Source organism: Trachemys scripta, chromosome 5 (assembly GCF_013100865.1).
Source record: "Trachemys scripta elegans isolate TJP31775 chromosome 5, CAS_Tse_1.0, whole genome shotgun sequence".
Taxonomy (NCBI): Eukaryota; Metazoa; Chordata; order Testudines; family Emydidae; genus Trachemys; species Trachemys scripta.
The window spans coordinates 12,306,057-12,333,393 of NC_048302.1; the positions used below are offsets into that span (position 1 = coordinate 12,306,057).

At 42.4% G+C, this 27,337-nt stretch overlaps 1 protein-coding gene across 1 annotated transcript; it reads right to left on the reverse strand.

The window, feature by feature from the left end:
* Positions 1-371: 371 nt before the first annotated feature.
* MOB1B (MOB kinase activator 1B) lies at positions 372-27,337 on the reverse strand. Its single transcript, XM_034772304.1, has 5 exons — positions 27,152-27,337; positions 20,836-20,929; positions 8,560-8,693; positions 6,570-6,733; positions 372-5,838 (listed from the first exon to the last, which is right to left on the reverse strand). The coding sequence occupies exons 1-5, from the start codon at positions 27,204-27,206 to the stop codon at positions 5,761-5,763; spliced, it is 525 nt and encodes a 174-aa protein (XP_034628195.1). The 5' UTR covers positions 27,207-27,337; the 3' UTR covers positions 372-5,760.

The following is a 27,337-nucleotide window of genomic DNA, read 5'->3' on the forward strand; positions in this document are numbered from 1 at the left end:
AAAGGGTTCCAAAGAGGATGGATCTAGACTGTTCTCAGTGGTAGCAGATGACAGAACAAGGAGTAATGGTCTCAAGTTGCAGTGGGGGAGGTTTAGGTTGGATATTAGGAAATACTTTTTCACTAGGAGGGTGGTGAAGCAGTGGAATGGGTTACCTAGGGAGGTGGTGGAATCTCCTTCCTTATAGAGGTTTTTAAAGTCAGTCTTGACAAAGCCCTGGCTAGGATGATTTAGTTGGGGATGGGTCCTACTTTGAGCAGGGGGTTGGACTAGATGACCCCGAGGTCCCTTCCAACCCTGATATTCTATGATTCTAGTAGTATAGGGCAATGGCACTAAATACCGGCACCATTTTCCACAGGCAGTGGTGATTTTAGCTGATATTTCACTCCTGAGGGTAACAGAGGCAGAGAGAACACAGCTGCTGCTGGTGTCCAGAAGCTGCCCAGGCCCGTATGCTGCTAGCCTGCGTACTGCAATGGTGCCTGCTAAAGTTATCGCTGACTGGCGTGGGTAAGTGTCCTACCGTGGCAGTAGAAATAAGGCTGCCATCCCTAGAAACCATTGGCAGAGGATTGCAGAGTTCCTCCACGAAAGTTTCATTGAGATCTCCACAGAGGATTCAAGGGACATCCCTGCGCACATAAACAAACTGTTCTGCATTTCCCCCCCCCCAACTCTAGAGCAACCCTGCCTCTCTTGGCTGTACCACTCCCTCTTCTAGCACAAGTAAATTAATGATAACTCAAAAGATATGCCCTGCTACTTTGAGATGGGAGCATCTCTGTTATTGAAAATTAAACTACACACTTATCTGAGCTTTCTTCCCCTGCATTGGGCTCTCCTGTGCTGAACTGGTGGGACTGGCTGGACTGTGGTGGAGTCAAAAACAGGTCCTGGCTTGCTGTGCAGCTGGATCCCCGCAGCATCTGTCCCCCGTACTTCTCCTCCTCTTCCTCGTCCATCACCTCCTCCTCGCTGTTCATGGCGGGGGTCTGTGACTCAGGCTCCTCAGAGGTATCCATGGTGCTTTCAGAGAGGGGGGTGGTTTCTCCACCAGATATAGCATGCAGCAATTTGTAAATGCGGCAGGTCTATGGCTTGGCAATAGATTGATTGTTGATGGCCTTCTGGTATGCCTGCCACAGCTCCTTGGCTTTCATGTGCTGGTCCCTGACGTATCCCTTCTCCTGCATCCCCCGAGCAATCTGCTCATAGATATCCACATTTCTACTGCTCGTTCGGAGCTGTGCCTGCACAGTCTCATTCCCCGGAGGCCCAGGAGATCCAATTCCTCCTGTGTATTCCAGGCAGGAGTACATCCAGAGCATGTAGGCAGCATCATCAGCTGGGCAGTTCCACTGAACAATGGAGAGCTGCTAGGTGTGCTCGCCAAGCCAGAAAAAGGAATTTCAAAAATTAATGGGGCTTTAAAAGGTGGGAGTAGGGGAGAGACGCTTCTGGCCTCTGTGCCACCTGAGCAGCGAAATTCACAATGGTGACCACAGTGATCAGTGTGGGGCAGCTGCTGGAGGACAGTAACAGTCAACGTAAATAACATAGTGTCTACACTCGCAATGCATCGACCTAATCATCAACCATAGCTCTATGCCGCTCAGGGAGGTGGTGTTATTAAATTGGCATAGCAGGGCACTTATGTCACCGGGAGCCACATTTAAGTGAAGACACTTGCACAACGAGGTCAACATACGATGCCTTTTGTCAACATAACTTTGTAGCGTAGACCAGGCCAACGTCTAGTGCCTTCTAGAGATGCGAGAAGCTTACCAATGGTCAAAATCTTTTTCCTCTTGCCAGAAGCATAATCTGTACACTGAACACCCACACTAGCCTGTAAACCAATACTGATTACAGTAAGCTCAGCAAAGCAGTTTTCAGTGGAAATGAAAATTAACGATGCAGATGCTGTTAGCTATTAAAAGCAGCACCATTTACGCCTCCATACGATTAAAAGCCTGTCAGTGTATTTCCATTACAAGCCCCCAATTTTCAGCTATAAAATGTTCTTCAGACTGAAGCGAAGCATAAAAGGCCACAGACCCAAGAGCAATTTAAAAATTTAGTTTTCTTCATGCCTGAAGTGCATTAGAACAGTTTGTTCAGTTTAAGTTTTAGGGGATGACTCTGCCCTCTGAATAGTCAGATGGATGCCAGCACCATTTAGCCTGTTGAGTAATTATCCAGGAACTAAAGAGACCCTCGGACCATAACAGATCTACAGTTAATTATAGCTAGAGTTCTGAAACTGGATTTAGTATCTGGATCAGTTGTCTACCCCATCCTACACATGTGAATAGCCCCCAAAAGCAAGGAAATAAAGTATTAAGACCAATACTCAGGCACCGATTTGTGCAGCTCAGCCTAGATAAGTATCAAGTTCCCTGTGATCTTACTTAACACAGGAGACCAAGACCAGCCCCTTTTATGTGCACAGCACAGTTTGCTGGGCGGGAGACACACACAGGGAACCTCTTTCTCCAACACTTGAATGAGAGGTGGGGGGACTGGTTCTTGCACAAGCCAGTACACCGCAGTCTCAGAGTGGGCATGTTCTGACACTAGGGAGTGCATTCAGACATACAGCCAGCTAGTGCATGCACTGCTGTCTGAAGCACATCCAAGCTGCCCTTGCTGTGGACTCCTGAAGTAAATTACACATTGCTATGCTCTTCCTAGTAGTACTGGCCCAGAGCCTATAAACTCTAGGAACAGTGAGTTAGTAAAACGTTGGGTGTGAATATTCCAGTTACAGGAAAACAAATTGTGTTCGTACCCTTTTTACTTCTTTCTGATGTAGGAAGATCTCAAAGATCTTCTTCCCAAAAGCAGGTAAGAGGTTCTGTTTGTTTTTTTCACATAAGGGAGAGACTGGAACATCAGCAATTGAGAGGAGAGGGGATTTTAGTCTGACTTTTTAAACCTGTTTTTTGTTCAAATACTTGAAAGAAAATCAATCTGTGTGAAAGATTAAAACATCTTGACCCTTTAACTGTGGGCTCAGAAAGCACCCACTCCGGTTTTTCACGGAGGCTTCCAGAAAAAAAACAGGAAGCCGAGAACTGACATTTCTAATATAAGAGAGCAAAAGAATGGCAGCTTCTCCTTTTCACCCCATTTTTTGGGAACATCTTTCAGACCTAGATATATCACAAAGAAGGAAAAAAAAGACAAACCTAATTGCTTCCCCCACTCCTTGGCAGCTTGTCTTTAAGGCCGATAAAACCCTGTGCTGTAATTTGACCTATAAATCCAAGACGTAGATCAGCTAACAGAGATGCAAAGGATTTGTATAGCTTAAAGAAACATTTTGATGAAGCTGAAGGAACAATGTCTGAATGATAATTATAATTTTAACTTCTCTGCTGCCAACAATTGCTGCCATACTAGGGTAATCAATTGTAAGATACAATGTGAGCACGGCTTACAAATTAGTAAGGGAAGCTCAGGTAACAGCTACCTAAAACTTGGTCTTTCTATAAAGGAGATGCAATGAACAGACTATCAAGACAGTTTGCTAGTCCATAGCTGGATTCCCAGAGCTATGCTTAGTTCAAGAAACAAATAAGGTTACGATATTAGTAATCGGTGAAACAAACAAAAAGTCAGCTAATATCAGCTTTTGCTACACTAGAAATCTTTTGCCCAATTGGAGGATATTTGTTTAGGTAAAAGGTTGTTTTCAAGCTTCAGATGATTTTGCTCAGTAAGTAATAGTAAAGCAATGGAGTTTCCTATTTCAAGAATGTAGGCCTGACTTCCAAAATTAAGTGTGTATGTAATCTGTTTATGCAAATACCAGTTACATCTGCAAGCACAAATGGCCAGTTACAAATTTTGCAGGCTCTTTGCATGTGTAATTGTGTTTTTCCATACATAATTACCCACTCCTAACTATCAAAGTCAAAAATGTGTGTCAAGCAGGTGTGTGAAATGTTTGCATGGTTTCAGGATATCCTGCAACACTTCTATTGTTCTGTCACAAACTGTACAAATCTAAAGATCACCAAGGTTCAAGAGCCATGGTAGTGCATAATAATAATAGCTAGTTCTTTTATAGTGCTTTTCATCTTTAGCTCTCAAAGTGCTTTACAAAGGAGGTCAGTATCATGGGTCAATTTACGTCTTTGCATCAAAATCATGTAAAATCTGTGGTTCTGCTAAGTTATGATGCAAGAGCAGGTGAAAACTGGCTACTTTTTCATTTTGAGATTTGGCACCTAGATACTGATGATACTATGGGGCTGGCACATTACAAATGTGCAAGACAAATGTATTTGAAGCCAAAATTGGATAGATACAAAGATACACAGACTGAAAGCAAAGATACATTCCATATGAATTTCTGAGATGGGAACCCCCTGAGTTTCACATAGCTATAGCACAGAGATGTCCAAATAGTAGTCTGTGGACCACTTTCAGGTGGGCAATGGAAATGTCTTGTCACATGGTACTGGTTCTCCCAGTTTCCAGTTTGAGAGAAACAGGACCAGAAAGGGAGGGAGATATGAAAAAGGAGATTGTGGGATTGTTTTCTCAAAAAGAACAAAAGCACTTGCCACACTAAAAACAGCTAAAATATACAAATCTTACTTAATATAACTTTCCCCGTGTAAACAATTGCTATAGTTACCCCAGACACCTTATACAATTACGAATGAGATGGGCTGTGGGCCTTCTGATTGCAAATGGAAAGTGGTCCACAAGACAATCTTTCTACAAAGAGATGTTCTCTTATGAAAAAGCTTGAGAATCTGAACTCTAATCTTGAGTTAGCTTTTTACTGTTCACATTTAAATGGCATCACTCTAGTGGATTTAAAACAAGATTTTTCTTAATATTACCTAGGTGTCATTTTTGATGATGAATAAATAGATCTTTCTTTCTCACTGAAGACACTTTTGCAAATTGGTCGGCTCATTTGGGAAATACTAGGAAACTTTATTAAAGGAAGTAATGTACCTTACAGTACATTAGGCTGGCCTGAGTTGATATTTATATTAACAAAATAAATATATGTAACAAGCAGTGCAAAATTACAGTGGAATGGAGAGCCAGCCCTCTGCTATCCTGGGTTGTTCATGGTTTTAAAATCTTTATCATTTAAGTCTGGTGACTAGGACATGAGCTGAAGTGTCACCATCACTATAATTTTTTATTTTTACTTTTTTTGGTTTTTTAGAAATACCTAGTTTTGAGAAGCTTTATATTCATCTCTCTTAAAAAATGGTGATACTGTGTATTAAAAGCTGGAGATCACTGATTTAAGTAAGTTATGGCTTTTGTACTTTAAGCATATATATTCTAAACCAAGCATCAGTAAGTGTCCTGGGTAGGTTATATTTTGTGTTTCCAGCAATGTTCAGTATTGTGTGTGCTTTGCACCTCAGAAGTGAGTCTGCCAAGGCACTTAGAGAATGTAAGTCTTTTAGGGACTTCATGAGAATGGGCTACAATTGACACAAAACAGAACCCATCCATCAGCAGTGTCAAATCTCCCAACAAGCATACTTCCTTTATAAACACTCAAAATCTACTAAAAATCCACAATGAGAAAAAAAAAGCCATTTACTGCATGTCACTAAAAGACAAAGATTTCCCCTAATAAAAGCACAAAGAATGGATCTTGGCTGCCTGTAAGAACAGAACAAGGTTTTGTTTTGTTTTCAAAACAGAACAAAACAAACAAACAAAAACCCCAGAAATACCACACGCTTGCTATTTCCACAAATCCACTTCCTTTTATCTATCCTTGGAGGTCAGTTTTTCAATCAGTTCTTGAAGTGGAGCCAGTTCTCTTCTGTCAATAAGGTTGAATTCCTGTAGAAGGGGGGGAAAACAACATTTTACTTGAACAGACAAGGTAGTATTAGTACCAGCTTTACATTTAATTATAAAGTTACCCTGGAGTTTGCAATCGTCCAGGCTTACCTGTTAGCCATTTTCAACATGTAGGTAGCTGGTTCAGATCCAATCTAGGTCACTAATGACTAAACATGGTTACAATCAGAAGGCTATTCAGCAGCCTATGTGAAATGAATCAGTGCACTCAATAAAGTGCCTGGTAGATCCATATTCCAAAAAAAGATTTTACTTCACACTCAGTAAACTCCCTTCTCAGATTCTGTTCTGCATTAAGGCCATCCAGCAATGCAGCTCAGACAGTATTCCCCCATTTTATAACTTCTAAAGGGCCACTTCCTTGATGGAAAAACAGTAGCAGCCAGTAAATGCACTCTCTGCAGCTTGATTTCAGAGTTTTCTTCTTCTACTGGCTGTGAATTAAGGTTTTCTTTGGTACTTGTCTGTCTTGTGGAAACATGTCATAATCCACTGTTGCAATCTGTTAATACTTATAGCAATAATTATACATTACAATACCAATAAGGTAGCATCTTGGGCTTAGAGCTGCCCAATTATGTAAAAACACCTGCTTCTATACCGACTGCTAGAAAACTCAAAGAATGGTATTTTTATATATCAACATTTTAATATATGCTGTCTTCAGAGTAGAAGGCAACCATTATCACAGCATTCTTATGCTAATTTACCTGAACAAAAAAAATAAAGTGCTTGAAGGATGTGTTAAGATGTGCCTCTTCTTGTAGCTGGATTACTGGATCAAAGTGCTGGTGGTAAATGTGAGCATAAACTCTAAAGAGACGCTTTAGAATGGTCTTTGCCACTGACATGAAGTTCTTTGGGAAAGGAACACCTAAAAAGAAACAAACGTATGGTAAGCTCTTTGGGGCAAAAACTGGGTCTTCATAGATTTTAAAGCCAGAGGGACGATTATGCTCACTTAGCACATAATACAGGCCATGGATTTCACCTGTGATTCCTACATCAAGCCCATAACTCCTATCTGAGTTAGAGCATATGTTGAAGAAAGACATCCCATTCTTGCTTTAAAGACTTCAAATGATGGAAAATCCCCCGCGTCTCTATGTAAATTGTTCCAATGGTTACCCTTGCTGTCAAAAAAATTGTACTTAATTTCTAGTTTGAATTTGTCTAGCTTCAGCTTCCACCCACTTGTTAAGTCTTAGTCTGCTAGATTAAAGTGTCCTCTACTATCAGAAATCTTCTCTCCATATAGGTACATAACTATGATCAAGTTACCTCTCAACCTTCTCTTGGATAAACTAAATAGATTGAGCTTCTTTTCTGTCTCACCTTACGACAGACTTCAAATCATTCTTGTAGCTCTTTTCTGAACCCTTTCCAATTTATCAACATACCCTTTACACTGTGGGCACCAGAACTGGACGGAGTATGTCAGTAGTGGTCTCACTAATCCCTTATACTGGGGTAATAAAACCTCCTTACTCCTACTCAATATTTCCTTGCTTATACATCTAAGGATTGCATTTGCTCTCTTAAGCTACTGCATCACATTAGCAGTGCATGTTCACTTGGTTATCCACTATGACCCTGTTAGTCATTTTCTGAGTCACTGCTTTCCAAAATATAGTCCCTCATCCTATTAAAAAAAGTCTTCATATATACTTGAACAGGGCCAAACAAAATGGAGATCCGAGCCCTCTGGGCACTACAGTAAGATCAATATTGAATAATTAAAAAACACTATTAACATTACTGTTAATAATAATAAAAGCAGCTGTCCTCTCCCCCACTCGCTGTGCCCAACAGCTCTGAACTGAAGCACTGAAGCAAATGCCATCTTGCTAACAGGTTCCACGTTGCCACCTACTGAGCAGGGTATAGCTGGGAAGAGGGATGACTTAAAAAACAAAACCTATTATAGGTTCATTGCACCTGACTAAAACCATGAACAAGTAAAAGCAAAAGCCATTTGATTTTGAGAGATGGTCCATTTTTTAAAATGGGCTGTCATTAGCGGCTTGCTGAATAGTGCCATGCATTTAAAGAAGCCTCCTCAAAACAAAACATTTCCCAATTTATTTGTAAACAATAAGTTCTGTATTCACGATCAAGGGTGCAAAGCTGACCCAGTAGGGGAATGCCTCCTTGGGGCTATGCATCTTTCCTGCACAGAAACTTATTTTGGTAGTTGGGAAAACACTATATTCTGCAAAAAGATACTGAGGATAGGGTACAGGGGTTGGAATGACTTTTCCTCCTCTCCTATTTCTCTAGAGCAACACCCTGCTTTTTAAAAGGAGATAGCTGAAGAATCAATGAAAATACAGTTGCTTATTAAATAGAAACACCCTTTTTCTACATCCTGAATTTTAACAGGTTTTTATTAAGGACTGCTCTTTTATGTATCATGTCTGATAGCCAGGCACACAAATTGTACCTGCTTAAACAGATGCAAGTACCTTTCAGTGTACTAATAAATTGTTCTTTAACTGTGCTACAGTAGTCACTAATCATTTAAATAACAACTCAATATTCAACAGTTCACTATTTCTATTTATTGCTGAGTTCCCTTTGGGGTTGAATCAATATTTTTCCTTCCTGTAAATTCAGACACAAAGCTATACATACTTTTCAATGCCAAGAGATCTTAATAGTCCTGTACAACAGGATGCTGATTTCACTGTTCATTTTTACCTATTTTGGATGGAAATAGTGTTTCGTCATCCAGCTGATCCTGGACCCAAGTCATCAGGTAATCAATGTACTTTGGTGCCGAGCACTTGATTGGTTTCTTTATGTTTGTCCCATCTGCCCAGTGATACTCGTATCTGGGTTGGAACAGAAAGGAAAGACATCTCTTTAACACACAACTGAGTCACTCATACAAAAGCCTTGGCAAGGTTTTTTTTGTTTCTGTTTAAGGATTGAACTTGATTTTTATAATGCTTTTAGAGAGACCCACTCCTGGTCCTTCCCTATCACCAAGGGAGTGAACGTATTGCCAACCCAGGAATGAAAAGGACTGCTGAGTGCTGCAGTGCTAAAGTCCTCCCAAAGGAACCAATGAGCTATATTATATTCCTATATATTCCTATAGTATATTATATTCCTCTAAATACAAAAGAGAATGATACTGCCAGTTTAAAACCATGTGCTTTCAGAGAAAACATCATTACCTATCCTACAAATCTGATCTTAAATTATGAGAACTGAAATAATTTAAATAAATCTTATTAACTTTTAAACAGCTTAAGTTTAGGCTTCATTTTTTTCAGCTTGGACTGAAAATAGCCTACTCACTTTCATTTTCTATTCTTAACACAATAGCAGAATGCTGTGATGTTTGAGTGGCAAACAGCAGGGGAATGTTTGTTTAAAAATGTTTCCTCCAGAATTAAAATTATGAGAACAATTTTATTGGTCATACATCTTTGTAAAATATGTTTAAAATATATTTGTTTAAACAAGAACAAAATTGTGGACACAATTTAATCAGACAGTGTCTGTTTTAAACAATTTAAGGTGTTTTGTCAGTTAAATCAGCAACTAGGAGAACCTTTTCACAATAATTTTTAGTACAGAGATCAGTTACGGCAGTAAACAAGACTAACATTTATTTACACATTTCTCTTGGTTTATCAAATCAGGGATAGTTCTTTGAAAACATCTAGTCAATGTATAGTGGCAGTCCAAAAAGCGAACAGAATGTTAGGAACCATTAGGAAAGGGATAGATAGTAAGACATCAATATCATAATGCCTCTATATAAATCCATGGTACGCCCACACTTCGTGTGCTGTTCTTGTCTCCCCATCTCAAAAAAGATATATTAGAATTGGAAAAGGTACAGAGAAGGGCAACAAAAATGATGAAGAGTATGGAATAGCTTCCATACAAGGAGAGATTAAAAAGACAAGACTTTTCAGCTTGGAAAACAGATGACTATGGGGAGATATGATAGAGGTCTAAAATATCATGAATACTGTGGAGAAAATGAATAAGGAAGTATTATTTACTCCTTCACATAACACAAGAACCAGGGCTCAGCTAATGAAATTAACAGGCAGCAGGTTTAAAGCAAAAGGAAGTACTTCTTCCTACAACGCAGTTGACTTGTCAACTCACTACCAGTGGATGTTGTGCAGGCCAAAACTATACTGTAACTGGGTTCAAGAAAGAATTAGAGAAGTTCATGGAGGATGGGTCCATCAATGGCTTTTAGCCAAGATGGTCAGGGAAGCAACCCCAGGCTCTGAGTGTCCCTTGACTCCGACTGCCAGAAGTTAGGAGTGGCTCGATAATTACCCTGTTCTGTTCATTCCCTCTGAAGCATCTGGTATTGGTGCTGTCAGAAGACAGGATACTGGGCTAGATGGACTATTAGTCTGACCCAGTATGGCCGTTCTTAGATTCTAGCATAGAGAGAAATCAAAGAGTCTACTTGCATGTTAATGAGTTTACCAAGAACTGCCCAGTCCTAACATTGATTCTGGCAGAGCAGACCTTCAGCAACCCCAGCCCTAGGGGAGACCTGGGGTAGTTACCAGCTCATCACAGCTTCAGCTCAGAACATGCACAATCATGACACGTTTACCCTTTCATTTCAAGAGCAGGTAATTAGTAGACAATAGTTTTTTTCCGCAGGCATACATTCAAAAGGGTGGATTCAAAGTGTGTCACTTGCATTCCCCAGCTACTTCCTAGGAAATCCAATCCATGGGTATTGACCTAAAAAGTCCTTTGAACTTTCTCATACCTTCCAGAAATTGCATTAATCCCGTCTTCCTGCTAAAGCACTTCCATACTAATCTCACAATAATACATAAACATTTGCATTTCTAATGTAATGTACTCCAAAGATAGCAATCCTAATTCAGAAAGGTTTAACTTAATTCAATGAAGTTCATTCAGGATACTGTCAGTCTGTCATATAGTGACGCAAACCATTTCTTGAAGCATCGCCTTGTTCCTCTGAGGTCTTTTGTGCACATATGGACCCTGCTTAGCTTGTGTGACCTGACAACCTTGGAGTATGAAGTGGTATGACTTCTAAGAAATAGTAAAGATATACTCTCTTCCACAACACATACTATAAGTGGAAATATGCAGAGATAATCTTCAAATACTCTGACAATCCCCACATGTCTGGCTTCATAAAAGAAACTGGACTAAAACTTTGAGATGGTTTGTTCAATAGCAGCAATAAAGTGTGGGTACCAGTAAGAATACTGGGTGCTGTATTACATTTGGTACTTCTAGGGGTCACGAAGATGATAAAAATCAGTGTTTTCCGCATGATTAAATGTATTAATCAAAACATTATTCTGGGACTGAAACTTCTTTAGAGGGTTCCCAAAATATAGAGCAGCAGCATTAGGGCAGTTATGGAAGATTAAAACCAGACTCATACATTGACTCAAATGAGTGAGCAAGCACCTACATCTCTAGTAGTAAAACAAACATACCATGCCATTGCCATCAAACGCAACCTTATGGTTGGATTGGTCTTGTTTGAAAAAAAAGAGAGAAAACCCCCAACACCTCTGTAATGCTCATGGATCATGTTATAATAGAGACAAAATGATATTTAGTGGGTAGAGTAGGAAATATAACATTTACAGTGACTAGCTGTAGGATCAAACAGCCCCAAATGACATTGTTAGGATTTACCAGGATTGAGACAGATTAGTTAATCGTTCTTTCTATTCACATATGCTAATGATTCTACCTAAATGTGAAAATATGCCTACGCATTAAAGATAACAAGACCAACTCCTCCTCCGCAGAATTCTTATACGCACATACGCTTTTTCTTTCCAATAAAAATACCTTTGAGAAGGCTGTAGAACAAAACTATCACTTTTGCTAAGCAAAGCACCAATGCTAGGTGGCTAGGATTAAGATTTTTAAGGGTATTATTATATACATAGGAACTTTATATATAACATCTTTAAATCCCAGTAAAGAGATATTAATTTGACACAGTTTAAAATACTGTAATCAGTTTTGACTCTCCCATTTGCCAAGAGACACTGGAGCAAAGGAAGAGGTCAGAAAAAGGTAAGTGGGTTGGCACACTGCTGAGAGAGAGGAGCTATTAAAAGAGGCAGATTCAAATGAGAATATATAACTGTTCTCACAGCAGACATGTAAGGCAGAGGAACAGAAATTTCATATTTAAGTTTATGAGCTTAGGCCAAAATTGGGATTTGTGGATACTCTTCACTTCTAAAAGTCAGGCCTCTTTTGTGTAGGTGCCTGAATACAGATGTGCTGAGCACCCACAAATCTAACTGAAGTCAAAGGGATCTTTAAGTGCTCACTCAGAGAAAAAAAAAAAAAAAAGGCCACTTTTATGAAGATGCCTACATTTGGACTTGGATGTCTAACCCTAGACATCCAGATGTGAAAATTGTGGCCTTCATGTTTTTTTCCAGTGTGTACCTATTGGCAGACGTGAAAACCAATGAGAAAAGGGGAAAATGAAGCAATAACTCAATTTCCCCTCCTTCCTAGTACCTTGTAAACATATTACTTTAACAATATATTTTATGCAGACGAATAACTTTTCAATGTGCTTGTTCTGCTTATGGTTACATGACAGTTGATGTGGCAAATATAGTAATGAGGACTGATGATTGAAAGCAGGTGTAGCTCGTTTTGGTTGGGTTGAGGAAAGAATATGGGTATGAATAGGAGACACTGTTTTAAGACATGAGTAAGTGAAACTTACTATTTTCTTTCCCTCTTTTTATTTTTCTGACAACTAGCCATACAATGGACGACTGGGTAGTGGACATAAGGACTGTTCCCGCTGCTGCTACTGACCTCAATGGGCATGTCTACACTAGCATTTTTAACAGTTAATTGATTGCTCGTTGCTCAAGGTACCTAATATGCTTGTAAAGGGCTAGTTTGGTAAAACCTCCAGTGAAGACCCGGAGCCACAGGAACAGGACTGAGCCCACAGTGCATGGCATGTAGATGTGAAGAACATAAATTGACCCTTGCTAATAACAGAAATCATTCCAGTCTTATACCTGCAAGCAGGTCCCCATCTCCAAGCAAGATCTCAGGCCAGGGAGGTATGCAAAGAACCCTAGTAAATAACTTCCTGTACTTAAAGGTCCCTTCCTAAGGGCATTGCTACACTCGCAGATGTAGAGCGCTCAGAGTTAAACCAGTCTTCGGAGACAGCAGCAGGGAAAGGGCTGCCGTGTGTTTACACTGTCAGCTGCAAGCGCAGCAGCGTGACCACATTAGCAGCTCTTGCAACGCCACAGAAAGCAGTGCATTGTGGTAGCTACCCCAGTGTGCAAGTGGCTGCAGCGTGTTTTTCAAATGGTGGAGGGGGTGGAGTGTGACAAGGAGTGTGTATGTGGGGGGAGAGACAGTGTGTTTTGGGAGGCAGAGTGTGTCAGCATGCTGTCTTGTAAGTTCAGACAGCGGCAGGGGGAAACCCCATCAGCCCCCGCTCCCCCTTCCCCCCACACAGCCTGCCTTGGCAGCAGCAGCAGCATTCCACAGTAATGGTTGGCTTTGTCCCGGAGCAGTTAAGCACGCTGGCTGTCAGAAACGGAGCTTTGAAAGGGGATATCCCCATGCCTGCAGCTGAGTTCAAAACAATGACAAGAGTGGCCATTTGACTTCAAGGGATTATGGGACTTTTCCAGAGGCCAATCACAGCGAAGTAATGCAACACGTCATCCACACTGACACCTGGGCATTTCAAGCTCTATGCTTCTTGTGGAGGTGGATTACCAGGAGTGCTCCAGCTGCAGAGTCCAGGCACTCTAAGTGCCTTGCAGTGTGGACACCTCAGGAATTAGGGTGCCCAGGGCTGATTTAAGGCGCGCTAACCTGCAAGTGTAGCCAAGGCCTAAGATAGCTGCTGGAAAGAGGTGGTGAGTGTGAGCTGCAGAGACCCCAGACACAGAAGCCCAGAAGCTGCTTGCATTTAAGGCTTGCCCAGAACACAAGGTAGGATTCCGCATGTCAAAAAAGTGCTTTAGCCCAATCTGTCCACTTCCAGGGGGTTACCTCAAATTTTTATCTTGGGATTTGCAAAGACTAAACCCTAATAATGTGCAGCAGATGCACAAGACTCCATACCCATGCCAGAGGGAAGGTTATTTTCACACATCAGTGAATCTTCAGTTTGGTTACATATTTCATAAGCTTCTGAAAACAAACCTTTCAGTTTTGCTTTGAAAACTGATAGGATGTCTCAGTGATTTGCAATAGTGAACCATTTATATGCTACAAGTTTTGTGCATCACTAATCAGATATTTGTTTCCCTTTTAATATAACTAAATAGTGCTACACCCATCTTGTCAAAAATTTATGGCAAAAATCTACATATCTTGCATTTTTCAGTTTTTCTAGAAGGATGTTGCAACCAGAGAGCAGGACACAGGAAGTTAACATATGTATTTTTGTAGTGATTAACTAGAAGGTTGCATATAAACCAAATTAAATAATAAATATCAGTAACAGTAGTAATACATACTTAGCATATATTGTGCTTCACATTTGATGATCTCAGAGTGCTTTACAGTATTGGTAAGTATCATCCCCATTTTAAGTTCTAAGAACTCTCCTTCCTTCCTCCCCCCCCCCCCCCCCTTCTCCTCCCCGCCACAAAAAGGTGCCTGGCAAAAGTTTCTCAAATTAGCTCACTTCAGCTTATGAGACTCATGGTCCATGAAGATCTACTTCTACTTTATTTATTTTTGTCAATACTCCCTGTTTTCATTGTCACGGCTCAGAGCTAATTGTACCTTTGATTACTGTCTGTCTTCCCGAGTGCAACCCTCTTAAGTGTTAAGACCTCTTGCCTTCACCTGTCGCGGGATGGAATCCTGCAATTTTCCCACTCTCAGATTGGGTCCTGTATACCACCTGTGATTCCGCAGCCAGCGAGCCCCACTATTCTTCCCTTCGCGAGCTGTGACCAGTGTGAGAACACAGGAACATAAAACAGCCTTTCCAAAACAAAGCATTACTTAATCTCATCAATAGGAACAAAGCATAACATAAGCAAAGGGCTCTTAACACAAGAGCCTATATGCATAAGTGTCTTACCTAAAGTGTGGGTAGACCTAGCTGATGTGACACCCCCATTTCTGGGAATTGCTGGCGGCAGGCAGCGGGGCTCTAGCCACGAAATTGACAAGAGCGCCAACAGCTGATGTAAGTAACGCACACACTGCGTTGCCCTAACTACACCGACATAAGCCTTATACCTCTCGTGGAGGTGCAGTTATTATGTCAGTGTAGTAAGACACTTACATCAGCAGGAGGAAGGCTGTAGTGTAAACACTGCCTTATGTCGACCTTACTGTGTAGTGTAGAGCAGCCCTTTGTTACGGTGTTGGGCGTAGTAACTGTTTATTTTTAGGCCGTAAGGCATGTATAGAGTAATTGTATAAAATACCATCTGGCCTTTGGACTTAATAAAGGAATTTATGGTTATATTAGTGTCTGGTGGTCTCCCACGTTAATATTAATAATTTCTAACATTATTAATAATTCCAACATGCTAGAGTACATCCTCCACCCTTTGGAAATATGACAAGCAACACCCTAACGATCAGACAGACATAACATGCACAAAATGTTACAGGCAGCTCTCACATCCTTCACATTATTTTACTTATTTATTAGAAATAGTAGCTCTGACCGTGACTCACCTGAAGGAAAAAATTCAAGACATGGCCTACATAGTTTTTGACTTTTATCATATCACTTTTGATTAGAGGTGGGATTTTTAACCACTATACTTTACTGGTAAAAGTCCTAGTGTGGATGCAATTATACTTGAATAAAGGCGCTTTATACTGGTATATCTTAGGCCATGTCTACACAGCAAACTTTTGCCAACACAAGTTACATCGGCATAAAGCTGATGCAGTTAGTATACCACTTGTGCACATGCATACTTGGTTCCATGTGTCGGCACTGCGTGCACTCAGGAGTGCGTGTGTTGACGCTCGGTGCGGTGCGGGTATCCCATTGTGGTGGGATGTAGGTGCTTGGTCCCACCGTTCAGCGCACTGCCTTTTGGGAAGATTTGGCAATGCACTGTATGGCAGAAATGAGTCACTCAGGGGTGACCTGGGAGCAAGGGGTCACCTTCCAGGCAAGCAACTTTCTCCGTCCCATAAGGTCATCTATATCCCATAATTTTCCTACCTTTTTAAAAAAAATCCCACAAGCCTGTGTGGCCCTCCTTGCTGTCTGACATCTCTGACAGAAGCATGGAGCCTGCACAGTTCTGCACTATTGTATTAAGCATTGCAAACACAGAATGCATGATCCTCTGGTATTTGCAGAGCTGCAAGAAGAATCAAATCAGCAGAGAACATGACGATTTCGTAGAGGTCAGATGCTGTGGGACACAGCGAGAACCAATTCAAGATTGTTGGTGGTATTCAAGGAGTAGCTGCAGATGGTGGAGCACTATTTCTGAGCCAGAGAAATGAGCCTTGATTGGTCGGATTGCATCGTAATGCAGGATGATGAGCGGTGGCTGCAGAACATTTGGATGTGCAATGCCACATTCCTGGATCTGCGTGCTGAGCTTGTCCCAGCCCTCCAGCGCAGGGACACCAGAATGAGAGTTGCACTGACAATGGAGAAGTGAGTGGCAATCATACTGTGGAAACTTACAATGCCTGATTGTTACTGGTCAGTGGGAAATCATTTTGGAGTTGGAAAATCCCCTCTGGGGGCTGCTGTCATGTAAGCATGCAGGGCCATTAATCGCCTCCTGCAGGACAGTGACTCTTGGCATCGTGCAGGACTTAAGTGGATGGATTTGCAGCAGCAGGGTTCCAAAACCACAGTCGAGTGACCCGTACGCATATCCTATTTTGACACCAGACCACCTTGCCACAGCGTAATCTACAGAAAGGGCTACTTTTCTATGGTTATGCAAGTACTGCTGGATCACCGGGATGCTTCACCAACACCAAAGTGGGCTGGTCAGGGAAGGTGCACGACACTCGCATCTTAAAAACACAGGAATGTTCAGAAAGCTACAAGCAGGGACCTACTTTCCCGACCAGTGGATCACCATAGGCGATGTTGAAATGCCAACAGTGATCTTGGGGGACCAGCCTACCCTTTGCTCTCCTGGCTCATGAAGCCATAAACCAGCCACCTCGACAGCACCAAAGAAAGATTCAACTACCAGTTCGGCAGGTGCAGAATGACAGTTGAATGTACTTTTGGTGGACTGAAGGGAAGCTGGTGTTGTTTACTCACAAGATTGGATCTTAGTGAGAAAAATATCCCAATGGTTATAGCAGCCTGCTGTGTCCTGCATAATATCTCTGAAGCAAAGGGGGAAAAGTTGCTGCCAGGATGAAGAGCAGAGGTAGAGCAGCTGTCTGCTGAGTTTGAACAGCCAGACACAAGGGCTATTAGAAGAGCTCAACATGGAGCTATATGGCTCTGGGAGCCTTTAAAAAAACACTGACAGTAAACCACAGTAATGGGTTGTGATGTACTGTGTTCTACCTGAGCCCGGCTGTCTTGGGGCTTGTTAGGAATTGTGGAGTACTGTACTTGGTGTATAGTTATGAATATAACAGTGTCAATGCACCTATTTATTTCATGGTGCTCGCTGTACATTTATGACTATTACACTGTTTGTCACTGATCCTGTGAGTTGTGTCAGACCGTTCAGCAAGTGGGTGCTTTCACTACCATTACACATTCTGCAGCATATGCTGGGAACTAAAAGATTAATTATTTTCCAAACAATAAAATTTTATTGAGTAAGGCAAATATTGTAAAAAAAATTCTGTGCAAATTAAAAGCAAATGCATTAAAGCCTTAATAAATTTATGGAACAGAACTTAAGAAGTGGAAAAAACATTCAGGTCCATGTTAGCTACACACAGCAACCATGGCTTTCACGTGTCAGTGGATGTGAAGCTGTGGTTCTCCTTAACATTCCTGTAGGGAGGAGTGGTAGGGTTCGGGATGTGGCCCCTGATGCCATGTGGAACATTGAGGGGGATGTAGGGAGGTGTTGTAATGGAGTTTTCCATGGACTGCAAAGGGAGGCGAGCCCGGGATTGTTGAACCTGTAGGTCCACAAGAATCTGCAGCATCTGTGTTTGTTGCCAGAGAAGCCCCATTATGTCCTGGTGCATCTCCCTCCCTTTCCTTTTCCTGGTGGGACTCCTGTGCCTCTCTCCTGTCAGGTCTTTCCTTCTCCATACAGTCGGCAGTATTCACCCTCCAGGCCCTCTGCTCATGATCTGATGCAACACTGGCTTCCCAGATCTCACTGAATATGTCATCTCTAGTCCTCTTCTTTCTCCTCCTTCTGTGGCTCAGGTGTTCCGCAGGTGTGGAGGGGAAATCCCTCAAGGCTGCAACAGCAGAAACTACAGAAAAACATCCAGAGGTACCATTGTCAATATAATGACAACGGATAGCCAAAGTTAAGATTCAGAACTCCCTTCCCTTGCTCCCCATGAGTTTTAAACAAGACATGCTTATTGACACTGCTGCTTTGGAATGCTTATGCACGGCACCACTCACAGCACCAGTCATGGTGAGTACGGTCCACCAGGGAGAAGGGAAATGAGGAGGGAATTGCTCCGTTGCATGGAACTACGAGTGAAGGGCAACGGTATTGAATACTGGCACTGTTTTCCACAGGCGGTGGTGATTTTAGCGGATATCTCACTCCTTAGGGTAACAAAGGCACGGAGAGCACAGCTGCTACTGGTGTCCCGAAGCCACCCAGGCCAGTATATCACTAGCTTGTTTCCTGCAACGATGCCTACCAAAGTTATTGCTGACTGGCGTGGGAAAGTCCTACCCGGGGGGAAAAATAAGGCTGCCATCCCTAGAAACCTTTGGGAGAGGATTGCAGAGTACTGCCATGGAAGTTTTATCAAGATCTCAGGAGGATTAAGGAGACATCCTGGTATACACAAACAAACTGCGCTGCATGGCTCTCCTGCCTAATTCTACAGGGGAACGAAAAGCAGGTAACTCTACCTCTTATTGTTGTACTGCTACCTCTTCTGGAGTGAGTAAATTAATGAAAAGTCAATAGGTGTGTCTTGTTAAGCTGGGGGCACATCATTGTAATGGGAAATACTTTGAAACACTTACCCAAGGTTCCTTCCGCTGCATCGGGCTTGCCCATGCTCAACTGCCCAGGCTGACTGGACTGTAGTGGAGCCTCAAACAGGTCCTGGCTTGTGTCATAACTGGACCCCCAGGTCGCATGTCCCCCATCCTCCTGCTCTTCCTTCTCCTCCTCTTCCTCACTGTTCACAGCAGGGGCCTCTGACTTGAGCTCCTCAGAGGTATGCCGAGTAGTCTACAGGGTGGTAGTGGGGTCTCCATCAAGCATGGCCTGCAGCAATTTGTAAAAGTGGCAGGTCTCCAGCTCGGCACCAGATTGACTGTTGGTCTCCCTGGCCTTCTAATATGCCTGCCACAGCTCCTTTGCTTTCACACAGCACTGCTGCTGATCCCTGTCGTACCACTTCTCTTGAATCACCGATGCAATCGGCTTACAGATGCCCACATTTCTACAGCATCTTCTCCACACAGGTCAAGGAGAGACAATTATCTCCAGGCCAGAGCATGTCTGGAGAGTGTCGCCGGCATGGTCAGCTGGGCAGGTGCACACAACAATGGAGAGCTGGTAGGCATGCTCACCAAACTGGACAATCAGAAAAAGGTATTTCAAAAATGTACAGGGCTTTAAAGGAGAGGGCGGCCTTCCAGTCTCAGTGAACCCTGGGCAGTTGAGTTCACAACTGTGACCAGAGCAGTCAGTGTCGAGCATTGTGGGACAGCTGCTGGAGATCTGTTCAGGTTGACACAGGTAATGCAGTGCCTACACTCGCACTGTGTCAACCTCAGCACAATGATAGCTCAATGCCTCTCGGGGAGGTGCTAATACTGCCTCACTGTAACAGAGCACTTACATCGGCGGGAAACAAATGTAAGTGTAGACACATGTACAACTAGATTGACGCAAGGCAGCTTATGTCAACCTAACTTTGTTGTCTAGACCAGGCCTTATTTTCGTATGGAAAGGGGAACAAGCTCTGCTAGTAGAAGACACTTTTATACTGGTATAACTGCACCACACTAGGCTGGTTGCATGGGTAGACAAGCACTCTTCTAAATCTTTATCACTAACTTAAGCCCACCAAGTCAACACAGCATGCTTGCTTCTAATCAGATAAACAGTATTGCAGATGAATAGTTTCACTGTATTCCTTAATTACATATTACAAATTCAGAGTTCATGTTGCATATGGAAGTAAAAGCAGAGAGAGGTGGAAGATGCACACGTACACTTTTTTATAAAATATTTATGTGTAATATCAAGCTCTTTTCAGTATACAGAAGATTTGTTTCCCAGTTTATTTTACATTAGAATGTCAGGTATTTTCCGCTCTGTAAGACACTGGACAGCTGCAGAACTAGCAGAAGTACAAGATGACATGTATCAAGTGAGTCAAACTTCAGCAATTGAGAGGGGGAGGGATTTCTAGTCAGACTGTTTAAAACTGTGGTAAATTATTTTTGTAATATCTAGTTAACTAAAACACATGAAAAAAAGAAAGCTTTCCGTATCCCCAACCCTTCATTTAGGGGGTTAAATGGATACCAGTCTGCCTTACAGAGACTTTTTTTTGTTAGAGAACTCACTGGGAAAGATCAAATTGGACATTCAAGATATTTCTAAGATTGGGGGTGGGGGAGAACCTCAGTGTCGTCCCCCCCCCCACCTCCCCCCTCATCCCCGCATTGTCAGGTCTTCTTTTTATATCATAAAGCAACAAGAGAGGGCACAACATTTTCTCCATCTTTGTAAGTCACCTTTAATGCAAGAGGAACTGAGCATTATCACACGTTTGCAAATAGAGATTGATCTCAAAAGTTGCACTCTCTCAATAATATATAACAAGTATTCTTACTTTGGGCCAGCTGACATCACTGGGCAGCTCTCTTCTGTACAGAAGTCTGTAATGGTACCATAAAGCATATTGATCTGGTTGAAGAAGTCCACAGCTGTAAGAATTTAAATAGTCAGTTAGCAGTCTGGTAACAGTCTGCCAACAATGCAAACTTCATGCAGTTCTAATTACAAAATTCCCACTGCTGACCAGGTGTATGGAGTTATGTAATGAAGCTTCCACATTGTTAATTGCTTTGTAAATATTACAAAGGAAATGTGAGGCTCAGACAAAATAAGACAGTTGCGTGTAAATGTTCTATTAACGTCCATCGCCATACAACGATTTCTGTTCTGCTGGTTATGAGCCAACTATTAAGAATTTATGTTTTGGCCTTTTAATGTATTTAAAAACATTGCACTTCATTTAGCAGTGCATTTCATTGAGCGTTTGTTTATTTTGGGGGCATGCTTATTACACATTCTGGGAGAGAGCTGTCTGAAATATTTAATAATATTGCACCTTTCGCAAGGAAGGAAAAGAGTTACCATATATAATCTATCTTGGTCAACATTTTTTAAAATAGAGCCTAAACATTTTTTTTCAAACTTGCTGGGCTCCCAAGCAGCAATAGGAGGTGCTGGGTGCTCGGTGCTTTTTAAAAATCAGGCCTCTTATTTAGGAGCCTAACTTTCAGCTCTTGTTTTTGAAAGGCTTGGATTCTGTAATCAATTTATAAAAATAAACCTACTTTTCCCCCCATTGACTGATCATGACTGCAGTTGGCACACTCCTGGTTGCTCCAATGCCACGCAAAGGAATATAGGAGCATATTTTGTCTCAGTTCAATGTAAATTACAGGCAAAGTTAAAACAGGAGAATCAATCACAAGCTGTATTTCATGGAACAATTTGTGATTGGTAACAGCTAAATACTTCCGGTTCTATGCATAACACTTCATAAAGGTTCCATCTGTCTTCCCACAATTATTCCCATCTGCCTTCCACCCAGGAAGAATCCAGCTACTGTAAAAGTCTCTGCTGGCGAGCTCAAGTAAGACAAATCCACAAGAAAAGATGATCTATGATATTTTACATACAAAAAACAAACAAAAAAAATTGATGTGAAATTTAGACAGATTCAGCTGCAATTTACAAAATCTATTACAGTAACTCCTCACTTAACGTTGTAGTTATGTTCCTGAAAAATGCAACTTTAAGTGAAACTATGTTAAACGAATCCAATTTTCCCATAAGATTTAATGTAAATGCAGGGGGTTAGGTTCCAAGGACATTTTTTGGGGCAGACAAAAGGCATTATATACTGTACAGTACTGTACTGTCGTGGGGAGGTGCCCCTGGCTTACCCCTGGGGCTCAGGGCTGGAGGTGCAGGGTCTGGGAGGAAGTTAAGGTGCAGGAGGGCGCTCAGGGTGGGGGTGTGGGGTCTGGGAGGCAGTTAGGATGCAGGAGGACGCTCAGGGTTGGAGTGCGGGAGGAGGCGCAGGCAGGAGGTGCAGAGCACTTACCTGGGGCAGCTCCTGTTTGGTGCAGGGGGTGTGCAGGTGGCTCTGTGCAGCGCAGCACCGCCCCCATGGCCGCGATTCTGGGAGCTGCCCCCTCCCCCCCCGCGGGGCAGGCAGGGCCACCCGGAATGCAGGGGCTTTAGGGGCTGCAGGGCCCTGGCCTGCAGCTCTAAAGCCCCTTTCAGAATGCGGCCCTGCAAGCACGGGCAGGAGGACTCAGGAGGAGCAGGGGCAGCCGCTCAGCCAGCGGCCAGAGAAAAGCAGCGCTTTCCCCTTCAAAGCTTCCCCACTCGCTCGCTCCCTCCCTCCCAGAAAGTCCTAAGCGCCGCCAAACAGCTGTTTGGCGGCGGGAGAAGCGCTGGGAGGAAGGGAGGGGGAGGTGGCAGAGGAACTTGTGCAATGCTCCCTTATAAAGTCAGCCAAACGACGTTATAAGGGAGCATTGCACAATTTTAAACAAGTATGTTCCCTAATGGAGCAGCGACGTAACTTCGAAACAACGTTTAAGTGAGGAGTTACTGTATTTCATTTTGTCACTGCTAAATGAAGTTTCTAGCCCTTTTGGCTGCATGGCTAGTTTTGACAATGTGAATAGATGCACAATTAATTTTGTTTCCGCCTGTCTGCAGACTCAACAAAAGCACTGAGGGTACTTTTACACAGCAAACAGCAGCCCATGGCAGCATGTCTCAGAGTCTGGGTCTCCAGACTCAGCCTTGTGGGGTTTGCACTTTGGCACTAAAAATAGCCGTGTAGACATTTGAGCTATGGCTGGAGCTCCGGCTCTGATGCCTAGGTCCGGGGGTGGGCCTCAGAGCCCAAGCCCAAACATCTATGCAGCTATTTTTAAAACTTTAGCGCAAGCCTGAGTCTGTAGACCTGGGCTCTGCAATGGATTGCTGCTTGCTGTGTAGATGTACCCTTAGGGTATGTCTACACAGCCGACATTAAAGTGTTGCTGCAGCAGCGCTTTATCATCAGCTGTGTAGTCACGGCTCCAGAGTGAGCTCTCCCAGCACTGTAAAAAACCCCACCTCCGTGAGGGGACTAGCTCCCAGAGCTATAGCACTGTCTACACTGCCACTTTACAGCGCTGAAACTTGCATCGTTCAGGGGGGTGTTTTTTCACACCCCTGAGCGCGGAAAGTTTCAGTGCTGTAAGTGGCAGTGTAGACAAGCCCTAAGAGACTTAAGACCTTCCACTACTTATCTTACTTGGGCAAGGTGTGTGAAACCAAATTAGGGCCACTTCTATGCCTGTGTCATGCTGAGATGGATCCCCAAAATACTCAATTAATGCCCTCATTGAGTGAGCTTGACAAACAAATCACATCCTTAAATGTCATTTGAATGTGTGTTCAGCGAAGAATACGGCTCTTCACTCCCAATGCACAAGTAGCTGAATATCCTATTGACTCATCTTTGGAGCATTCAGATAGACATTTTTGTCTTGATAGCCTTCATTAGAAGGTGACATTTACAGAGCTATCAGTTACAAAATGCAGCACTCCCACAAGTACAATCTGCAGACCGCTAGGGAGCACTGTGGGTTTTGCAGTCTTTACATGAAACATTGTGCTCAGCCATTTCAGTCTCACTGAACCGGTTATCCAAGGCTGGGGTTGAGCTTGGGGCAGGGCACTAAGAAAATAACTTGCACTGCTCAGTAACAAACCCCCAGTGAAAGGTCTGAACTTAAGGGAGTTCTTTTGGGCAATCCCCTCATGGAAAAGGGATCCACACCCAGAACTCAAGGATTGTCAAGGTAAGTATCTGAGGTAGGGGAGAGGACAGGAGAGATCCTTTAGGCTCCATAAATGACACTTAAGGAAAGTTACTTCATAGACTATATGCAGAACATGCCCAGCAAATTCGTGCCAGTTATTTTCGTTGATCCCACTTTTCAGTTGATGTAGTAAGCACAGGCTATAAACTGCATCGTGCAAGCACAATCACCCAGGAGCAAATCAGCTCAAGACTGGTGGATCGTGTGTTTAGTGCACATTCTCTGGAGAAGCAGTAGCAGCAAATGGCAAGACATCATTCAGGGAGGGAGGGGGAAGGGGAAGAGGGAGGTAGTCATGGAAAGGGAGGGTTGTTAACTCTTGTTGGGGGGAAAAAAAAAAAACACACCATAAATTATTAAAATCTTAATAGGAAATTTTAATATCAAAATAACTGCAAGCAGATTTTGTGTATTGCAGCCAATTTTGAACTTTCCAGTCTTCAAGAGCTGTTAATTAGGTTTCCAATCCTCACTCCCCCAAAACCCCACTAACCCCGATGTCTCCTTAAATGCAGACATGCCCAAATCCACACAGGCTTTGAAAGTATGACTGTTATTGCTTTGAAGCCCACATTCTGAGTTTCAAAAGGGCATGAAGCATATCTCCCAACCTCCAAATTCATCAGTGTGTGACAAACAAGCACAGTGTGGGCCACCCGTTTTTGACATATGTTATGCAGTGCCTTAGCCTGTTAATTTCCCCTTTTCAGTCACAGAGCTGAAGGTTGTAGTGGTTTTTTTTAAAGCAGTTTCTCCAGTTATGGAAGTGTGTGTTATCTGCTGATTAAAACAAGTAAAGAACCAAGGTTTGTGGGTTTTATTTCCACATCTGTCACTGTGTCTTCGGGGAAGACATTTAACATTTTGTACCTCAATTTCTTTCTTCTCTGAAAAAAGGAGAATAGCAGGCTTCTCATAAGGGGTTTTTAAGCTCATATGTTTATTGCACATGTAGAATGTTAAACCCAATAATTTAAAAATATTTTAGTTTTTTTGCCTTTCAACTTCATTGAAAGTTCCCACAATAAAACTGTTTTGCAAAATGGATCAACTATTTGACACACATATGTAACCCATTGGCACAAAACATCATAGAGGTCAAGTTCTGGCAAGATTCAAAAAGGGTTAGGCATTTATATGGATAAGAGGAAAATCCACAATTACGTTAAACGATACATAAACCCTCATGCATCAGCCAACCATCCCACCCACTGTTTGGGATAAGGAAGAAACTTATATGGGCAAATAACTCCGTAATTACCCAATTCAGGGATCCTACCATTTTCCTCTGTATTACCAAATATTGGCCACGGTCACGAGACATGACATCAGATGAGACATAGCACCAGTCTAATCTGGCAGGGCAATTCCTAAATTCTATTTTTCTCCTCCATTGTTCTTTGCCCAGCAGTTTTGAAACATTGCCCTCTCTGCTCCCTCAGACTGAGGCACGCTGCTTTACTTGTACAGTTGTGCCTGCAGCATGAGGAGAACATACCCTTCTACTAGGGAGGGCACACAATATTAGGCCTTCTTTATATATCCTAAACAGGTAACAAACCCAATGTTTGTCCTTTACAGGCCACCTTTAATAGGCTTTGATGGTGGCAAACTGGAGAGCAACTGAAAGCAGGAGTAGTATAATTGGTATATGAAGCATCCTTGGTAATGTTTAGTCACCAAAATTAGTTTGCTTTTTAGACAGTTTAAAAAAAATCTATTCATGCTAAATTTTGTAAACGACCTATTTCCCTTGTAATGTTGGAAACTCGTACCGTAGCATCGTGCGGATGCATAGGAACTAGAAGGTCAAGCTGGGCAGAATTGCTTTACTGTCCAAGCAGCATAAAATGTGGAAGGAAACACACTGTTTAAAATATACATTCGTCCAAAGTACTATTTATACTGCACACCCATGTATACAACATTATGCAACAGGGGAAGCACACCAAACCACCAAGTTCCTGCCCTGAAGAGTCTACAGTCTAAATGCAAAACAGGTAGAATATCAACATTACATGGGGCATCCAATTATTACAGCCAAAACTCTCCATGAAATGTAGGGCTGTAGGAATTTTTGATGGAGGGGGCTGGCTCCCTGAGTGTTTGTTCCAAGATGATGGGGCACCAGGAAAGGCAGTATAAAGGAGATAAAATGAGTGATCAGGAGAGGCATGTGCAAAATATGAAGTATGGGAGTTGTAGGCAGGGATGGTATTCAAGAGAGCTTTGTAAGTGAGGAGAGCCTTGAACTTACTACAGAAGAGAGGAAGCCAGTGTAAATATTTAGAGGGGGAGAAAGAAGAAGGGGAAACATGGTTAGAGCAGGCAGAAAGGATGATAATTTGGGCATCTCTTTTGCATAGACTGGATGGGAAGAAAGTGATAGGAGAAACAGCAAGGACAAAGTTATAATAACCAAGTCAGGAAGTTACCAGAACATAGACTAACACCTTGGCAGGAACAAAAGGAAGAGATTAGCTTTGGAAATGTAAAGAAAAAGCTTAGAATTTGGTGAGGGCAGATGGAAGACATTCTATATATACACATTTATAATCTTCACATCCATTTTAGACTTGATCCTGAGTAGTATTCATCCAAGCAAATGTTTGAAACTCAATGTGGAGAAGCATGTACAGTTGAGAAACACAGCTCTAGCTGGAATCTGAAGGAGTAAATCACCCTAGGATGATACTTAGTTATTTGCTAGAAACAGTGTTGGTGTTTCCCCTTCACTGCTCATCTGATTTGTGAATGAGCATTTAGATTTTAACCACAAAGAGAAGCAATTCGTTTTGGAAAAACCCATAATTTCACCACATGGAACAGAGGGGTTTTTAGCTTGAGCCACTTAGCTGCTGTGAATTCTAACAGACACCACGGTTCTGCTCTTTCAATTACAGTACAACACAGACTGACCAGTGCATTAAGAACCACACACTGCACAAGAGACAGCTATGCAGTTGTCCTTATCCATTATCAGACACATCACTGCCCACCTCATGTAAAAAAGGTCAGTGAACTTACTATTAACTGCAACCCATTCATTTAAATCTTCACCCTCTGGCAGCATAACGGCCATCCGGAGATTACCGCTTCCAAGCGTGGCTTCTGCATGTTTTAACAGCTCATACTGGTGAGACCCCTCCGGAATGTTTTTCTTTGGTTTAAAGGTTTTAGAAGAGCGACTACCACTGTGAAGGGGAGAAGAAA

Excerpts from the sequence above, each read along its gene's own strand:
- MOB1B (XM_034772304.1), bottom strand. The coding sequence starts at position 27,206 with ATGGCCGTTATGCTGCCAGAGGGTGAAGATTTAAATGAATGGGTTGCA. Across the intron at positions 20,930-27,151 it reads TGAATGGGTTGCAGTTAATA|CTGTGGACTTCTTCAACCAG; the intron begins GTAAGTTCACTG and ends AAATTCTTACAG. Across the intron at positions 5,839-6,569 it reads ACTTTATTTTTTTTGTTCAG|GAATTCAACCTTATTGACAG; the intron begins GTAAATTAGCAT and ends CCCCTTCTACAG.